The 8,323-nt window shown below is 29.0% G+C and overlaps 1 protein-coding gene across 1 annotated transcript; it reads left to right on the top strand.

Annotated features, from left to right (window-relative positions):
- Nucleotides 1-3,253: 3,253 nt before the first annotated feature.
- Nucleotides 3,254-6,973, top strand: STN7 (Serine/Threonine kinase domain protein). The gene is made up of 10 exons (XM_078967821.1): nucleotides 3,254-3,959; nucleotides 4,081-4,167; nucleotides 4,329-4,448; nucleotides 4,536-4,634; nucleotides 4,731-4,899; nucleotides 4,976-5,069; nucleotides 5,156-5,249; nucleotides 5,328-5,384; nucleotides 5,461-5,874; nucleotides 6,675-6,973. Exons 1-10 carry the CDS (start codon nucleotides 3,480-3,482, stop codon nucleotides 6,834-6,836), a joined length of 1,776 nt encoding a protein of 591 aa, XP_078823947.1. The 5' UTR covers nucleotides 3,254-3,479; the 3' UTR covers nucleotides 6,837-6,973.
- Nucleotides 6,974-8,323: the final 1,350 nt, after the last annotated feature.

The raw sequence follows: 8,323 nt of genomic DNA, 5'->3' as shown, positions 1-8,323 counted from the left end.
AGAATTAATGTATATCTTTTAAAAACACAAAGCAAGTATGTAATTCATATGTGAATAATATATAAAAAATATATTCACATGCGAATACATGTAATATTCACAAATGAATACATGTAATATTCATAAATGAATACATGTAATACAACATTTTGAGGTCCTAAGCAAGTTTGTAATTCATATATGAATAACATATAAGAGTTATATCCACATGTTAACATATGTAATATTCACAAATGAATATATATATATATATATATATATATATATATATATATATATATATATATATATATATATATATATATATATATATATATGTAATAATCAAATGTGAATAAATATGTATTATTCACAAATAAATAAAACTATCAATAAAACCGAGAACTACAAAATATATAAAATTAAAGATAAAAAAGTATTTCATAAGAATATATATATATTTATTCACATACAACTAATCTTTTTAGGTTAATAAAATAATATATATATATATATATATACACACACACACACATTTTTTTTTTATTATTAATGTTATATTCATTTGTGAATAAATGATAACTTTTTTTTCCCGGAAAATTATAAAAATAGAAAAACGTAATTTGAAGCCCTAAACAGTCCCGAATGGCCAAAAAACACCGTACGTCACGGCGAAACTGTGAGTTTTGTAAATTGCACCATTTTATATCAAATATGCGAATTTTGTCTAATTACGAGACTAAACTTCATTGCGGCAAATTTTTGATGATGTCACTAAATTTCCATTACTACTAGTGATGACATCATCATGACATGTTATTTATTCATATATGAATAATGTTTAGAAATTATTATGACATATTTACTGATGATATTATTAACTTCAATCCCACTAGTAAAAACATGATTATAATTTGTTATTTTTATTTATGTGAATAAACTATACATGTTAATATATTTATTTTGTGAATAAAACATTTATATATAAAAATAAATAATGCACTAGAGGAATTGGTTTGTGAATAGGTTTTTTTTTTTTTTTTTTTTTTTTTTTTAATATTGTAACAATATTATTTTACATGTAAATTCAACATTATACAAAGACAAACGTTATTGTATTGGTTGATGAATATCATTCGTATTTGAATTTAACATGATCGAAATAAAGAATATATTAAATTGTATAACATTTACACATGAATATAAAAATATATTGTCTTCGTCAATGATATATTCTTAATTACGTCAACCAATCGTCAATCACTAGGATATGAACCAACAATTGATTGAAATGTTATTCATTTATTGAGTTATATTAATACCTGAAAAAACATGTGAACACACATAAAAAATGATAAAAAAATATATTGTTAGTTCATAATAATAGCGATTTACATAGTATATTCACATATGAATATTATATATTATATACACTTGTGAATATGAATATTACATAGTATATTCACTTGTGAATATTAGATGATATATTCACTTATGAATATTAGATGGTATCTTTATATGTGAATATTACATAGTATTACATGGTATATTATATATGAATATTACATAGTATATATTCATTTGTAAATATTAGATTTAATATTCACTTATGAATATTAGACGGTATATTCATATATGAATATTAAATAGTATATTCACATATAAATATTACAAGGTGTATTCACAAATATATATAATTTTTATATGTTATTTACATATGAATAACATACAAACTTGCATATTTGTTTTGTATTTTAATAATCATATACTCATTCAAGCATGAAAACATATTTATATGTAAATATAACGTGATAATTTAGTTTATGCATTTCATCAAACAGTTGGAGTGCATACAAGTTAGCTTTTTTAAAAATGCTAAAAACATAATACTTTGACTATTTAAAAGTTACAAAATAGTAGATTAATAGAGAATTATATGAAATTTTTCAAAAAAAAAAAATGATTTGATGTTTTTCTGACCTTAATTTCGAAGTTTCGTTTAATGATCGATGTTGAATGGATGATATGAAGTGGAACTGTTGTTGATTATTGATGATATTGATCTAATGACGTTGGAAGTATAATTAACAGTAGAAATTGAAGATATATTCGTATTCAAGCAGAATTGAAGGTTGGATTGAAAGAATCAAAAACGAATTTTTGTCGTCTATTATTGAATAGTGTTGATAAACCTGTTATTGACGAAGATCGACAATTGATTAACACTGGATGATGTTGATTGATGATTTAATTGAAGAAATCTAGATGATCGTTGAAGGTTGGAGAAGAAATTTGGATGATGAACGATGGATTAATAATATATTTGAATTGTTATCTAATTATCCACAGTTACGTTTCTGTGATTGACGGATATTATATCATATTTATAAGTTTGCCACCGTGTATTTTATGTTAAAATGCTAATTAAATGATTGGCTGAGAATTATTTTTTCATTCTCAATTTTTTTCTTAATTGAACCATCATCTCTCTTTCTCTCTCTCTCTCTCTCTATATATATATATATATATATATATATATATATATATATATATATATATATATATATATATATATATATATATATATATATATATATATATATATAAAGTTGACAAATTTTGAAGACCAAGTTGATCCATGACATATTGATTACACCGGATCAATTAAAAACCGAATTTTAATACATTAAATACACTAAAAACTTCATTTAACTTCAATTTTTATTTTAAACGGATTTCATCTAAACTTACCATTAAAACATAACCAAATTGACCCACACCGAACACCAAATCAACTAAAAAACTGGATTTCAAGACATTAAATATACTTCAAAGTTTCATCTAACTGATTTCATCTTAAACGACTTTCATCTGAACTAATCATCAAAACGTATTTATTTTAGCACCCGATTCTTTAAGATAATGTCCCAACTCCCAAATAAACATTTTTTGATGATACATTAATACTTACAGTTATATGTCAAGACACTTAGCCCAAATAACAGGACATTCGGGATCGCAACTCAAGTGGGCCTCTTACAACTCTTGGGCTGAGCCTAATCAAATAATCGGGCTTCCTGAAAACCTCTATAGTTTCTATTACAACAGTTTGAGAAGAAGTAAAATACTAAAATTTCGACATGTTTGAATAAAATAAATAAAAATCAATGAGAGAACCAATTAAAATGGAAAAAAGATTTCTAATCTATTTCCCCAAAAGATAATTTGATCAAACGAGGATTGCCTTCAAGGCTTTCCCCCAGCACGTGATTGTGACTCCACGTATCGTTTATGATTTTGTGGTCGTTATTATCCCATCCATTCTAACAAATTCCTCTCCACGAATAATACCTGAATTACTCCCCTAAACCTCCAGTCTGGTTTATCTCCCTCACACAAAATCATATGTGTTGCACAAGAACAAGAACAAAGAGAGGTGTTACTGGTTCAAATTCAAGCAAGATCCAGCTGAAAAGAAAGGAGTATATGTAAATGTAAATATGTACGTACATACATCGACTGATATCATGGCAACTATATCAGCAGGAGGAGTCGGAGTAGGGTTTGGAGGTGGTTCCGTTAAGCTCAACTCCCTCAATTCGTTACCACCATCTCCATTTTTAGGCAAAAGGTTAAAATTCAAGCCTTTACAAGAACCCACTTCACATGGATCAAAAGTTACAATCTTGAGGCCGAATTTGCACTCGACTGTTGTCGCTGGAGTTCAGTTGGTTGATTTTGTTCATGATGTGTTTTTGGGCGTTGGAGTTGGTCTTCCTTGTACAGTGATGGAGTGTGGTGATATGATTTACAGAAGCACATTACCAAGATCGAATGCGTTAACACTCACGATCCCTGGTGCTGTTTTGGCTTTGAGTACCCTTTCTTACCTTTGGGCTACCCCTGGTGTGGCCCCTGGGTTTTGGGATATGTTTGTTCTTGCTTTTGTTGAAAGATTATTCAGACCTACATACAAAAAGGTGAGTATTTTATAGATACAATCTCGTTCTTACTTCCGAACTCAATTCTTGCGATTCGAACATGTTTTAATCTTGAAATGCATGGTGTTGTGGGTTCTGTGTTGTGTTATAATTACTACAGGATGATTTTGTGTTGGGAAAGAAGTTGGGTGAGGGAGCTTTTGGTGTTGTTTACAGAGTTTCCTGGGCGAAGAAACCATCTTCCAAGGTACCCACCACATGTTTGTGGAAATGCCTCAGAGAACTTCATTTAGATAAAGAGAAAATAACTTGAAAAAAACCATATGATCAGTTTCTTTTCCATATTCAAGTTCAAACACCCTCAATTATCTTAAAACATATGACTTTTTTTCTTGTATTTGCTAAAAGGAAGGCGATTTAGTTCTTAAAAAAGCTACAGAATATGGTGCTGTTGAGATATGGATGAATGAGCGTGTGAGGAGAGCTTGTTCAAATAGTTGTGCTGATTTCCTCTATGGCTTTCTTGAGGTATAATCTAGTAGACTCCAAACACAAAAAGTTTTCAACTTTTTACATATTTCTTTATTCAATTACTTTTTTGATTATATTTCATAGAAATCTTCAAAGAAAGAAGCCGAATATTGGCTCATATGGAGATTCGAAGGGGAATCCACACTTGCAGATTTGATTCAGAGTAAAGAGTTCCCCTATAATGTTGGTAACTTATCTCAAGACTTAATACCCTTAACTCATTAAGTACTTAATTCACCATTTTTGAAAATGTATCTTGTTTTCTAAAAATATTTTCAGGTTGAATCAATGATTCTTGGAGAAATGCAAGACTTACCAAAAGGATTAGAAAGAGAAAATCGAATCATTCAAACAATTCTCAGGCAACTCTTGTTTGCATTAGATGGGCTTCACTCAACAGGAATTGTTCACAGAGATATCAAACCTCAAAATGTTATTTTTTCCGAAGGTAAACATATTATTCAAATTCCTTAATTTTCTACTTCAAATAGTAAAAACTTTCACTCGATTAAAATTAAAACCAGAGTCTCGAACATTCAAGATTATCGATTTGGGAGCTGCAGCAGATTTGCGAGTAGGCATCAATTATATCCCCAAAGAGTTTCTTTTAGATCCAAGGTATTAAAAATCACATCAAATTTGTTTCAAGTTTTATTAAACCCTAAATTTTTTACACAATTGAAGAAATCGATCAAAAATTTCAGATACGCAGCACCTGAGCAATACATTATGAGCACACAAACTCCATCCGCTCCATCAGCTCCGGTTGCAGCTGCACTTTCTCCCGTTCTATGGCAGGTTTAATAGCCTCCATTGATGTCATCTTATCTTCTTCAAATTCGATGTTATTAATTTCAATATTTCAACCATGAACAGTTAAACCTCCCAGATCGATTCGACATTTACAGCACCGGTCTAATTTTACTACAAATGGTACGCAACACAACCAATAACTAATTTCAATTATCAAGAACAAGATTTCGTAATTTACAGCGTCTGTATACTTTAGGCATTTCCTTCATTCCGATCAGATAGTGGTCTGATACAATTCAATCGCCAATTAAAAAGATGCGATTACGACCTAATTGCATGGAGGAAAAGCGTAGAGCCACGCGCCAATGGGGATTTAAGAAGAGGATTCGAGTTGTTGGATTTAGATGGTGGAATCGGATGGGAACTTTTGACTTGTATGGTTCGATACAAAGCTCGACAAAGAGTTAGTGCAAAAGCGGCTTTAGCACATCCGTATTTTGATAAAGAAGGTCTTCTTGCTTTGTCGATTATGCAGAATCTTAGGCTGCAGTTTTTCAGAGCCACACAGCAGGATTATAGTGAAGCTGTGAAATGGATCGTTGAGCTTATGGCTAGATCGGGTACAAAGAAAGATGGTGGATTCACTGAAGCCGAGCTTCAAGCACTTAAAGTACGTTTTCGAACAATTTAATCGTATTGTTGTATCAATTTAATACGTGGTTGGTTTTTTTTTTTTTATTGAAAAGTCTCTTTATCCTGGGAAAATCACATAATCTGCTGTTATTTCCGGTCAAAATCGTTAGTTTGAGTAAAATGTTAAATAATCGAGACCTTTTTGTTGAAAAAAACATTTAGGACTTTACCAATTTTTTCCCCCCAAAATAATAAGATTTTTCTGCATAAAACCCTATTTTTTTAACGAAATTTTAAATTGTGTTTGGTTGCGGAAACTTTTTTATTTTTCATGAAAATTTTCAAATGAAAATGAAAATTTTAAAAACGTTTTTTTTTTTAGTTTTCAAATTTTTTCTAAAAAAATGAAAATTTTCTGTTTTCCAAATTATATGTAAACTAGAGAAGTGATTTTTACACTCTTCCAAAGCTTTCTAAATTTCTAAAATGAAAAAACAAAAACTCTTCCGGTTTGAACCAAACACTTTTTCTGAATTTTCATTGAACGTTAAAAATGAAAATTCAACTTTTTTTTTTTTTAGTAAAATGAAACAATTTTTCACAACCAAACGCACCCTTATTTGCTCAATTACCATGTTAAAAAGTATTAATTATAAGTTAGTTACACATTTTATATACATTAATTTTTCTCTATAATTATATTATATAAAATTTCTACTGAATATATGAAAAAACCGCTATTCCACATCACGGTTGTGACTGCTATTTTACTTTGTGACCATGCTTATTTGTGTGTGTGTGTGTTTTTTTTTTAATTTTTTTTTTTTATTATTGTAGGAAATAAAGCCAAAGAAGAAGGCAAATGCACAAAGAAATGTTCTTGCATCGGTCCTTCGGTTTCAAAGGAAGGTGTTGAAAACATTGAATGAAAGCATGGACGAATTTAACCAAGGAAGGAAGAGCATGTGGTGGAGTAGATGGATTCCAAGAGAGGAATGAAAGAGATCATATGTATATATGTTTACATACATAATATAATAATAATAAAATAAATACATCGCCCATACATGCATACGATATTTGTAAATTTGTGTAGCCATCGTATTTGCTTTTAAGAAGTGAAAAGAGTTAAAGTAGATTTGTTGCATTAATAGGTTTTATCTTTGATTACATTGAATGGTAGAACTTGTTATTGATATTTGTCATTATAATTAGAGGAAAAGACAAATTTATTCTAACTATATAATTATTTTTCAAAAAATAGTTGAAAATTTTAAAAATTACGTAAATAGCCACTGTATAGGTGACACTTAATGGGTCGCGGTTTGCCATAATGGGCCGTGATTTCCTTCACAAACCGTGATTTCGTAATTCGTATGAGCCGATACGATTTAAGGTTTATAAATATTATCCGTATATTTACAAAAGTGAGATTGTAAAAATGTTTAATTCATGACCTTATGCATTAGATATTTGTATTTTAATTGAGAAAATTGCAAATTTAGCAAAATATACTAATTATTTTGTGGAAATAGCCAAAAAAAAAACATAAATTACAAAATTAACCCTTAAAATCGTAGATGGATTAAGTCCATCTATAAGTTTGTGTATTCCATCTGTAATTTCGTAGAGATTTAGTATAAAAACGTTTTTTTTTCACTATATTTTTTAAAGAAACTCTCTCCCACCAGTTAGAAGGCAAACCAAATATTTATACTTTTTTAAAAAGGTTTTAAACAAAATTTCCGGAAATAATAACAAAAATGATAATTTCTTGAAAAAATTTATATATAATAAAGTTGTTACGTAGTCAAACCCTATCAATTTCATAGTTTAAAAAAAACATAAAATCGCAGGTGAAAACGTAAGGAAATCGCAGATGGACTATGTCCATCTGCGATTTTATGCTAGAAAAGGAGTATATATACAACGAAAAAAAATAAAAAACCACCTACAAACGTACAAGTGGCTAAAGCACAGACATGCGTTAGCTACTTGTACGTTTGCAAATGGGAAGGCAAAATCGAATATGACTTATACCCATCTGCGGTTTTAATGGTTAAAAATGCAGTTTGATTTTTTTTTTTTTTTACTATTTTTCACAAAGTAATTAACGCATTTGGTTAAATTTGCAATTATCTCTTTTTAATTAAAGATAAGAAATCAGAGATAAGATCTACGAGAGGAAAACCCAGATGAGGCTGAAGAAATCACATATAACTAGATTTCATGTGATTTTCTCATGTGAAAATAGCAAAATTCAAAAAGAAAAGAAAAGAATAATAGTTTTGATTAAATTGTATGTGTAACCTAAAAAATACAACAAAAATGACAAAATGGCACACCATGAAGCTCTCTACCTGCAATTCGATAGCTATATGACTCATTTCTTAACTATTTTTCTTTTTTTATATTTAAAAAAAAGCTTAGAAGATTAACAAAATTTGACCTTTTTTTCTTTATAGTTCTTGAATGATAGTGTGATT

The sequence above is a fragment of the Lactuca saligna genome, chromosome 8, assembly GCF_052625555.1.
Source record: "Lactuca saligna cultivar CGN05327 chromosome 8, ASM5262555v1, whole genome shotgun sequence".
NCBI classification, from domain to species: Eukaryota; Viridiplantae; Streptophyta; class Magnoliopsida; order Asterales; family Asteraceae; genus Lactuca; species Lactuca saligna.
Note: the sequence above shows the minus strand (reverse complement) of the source record. Positions and strands in the feature narration are given on the sequence as shown.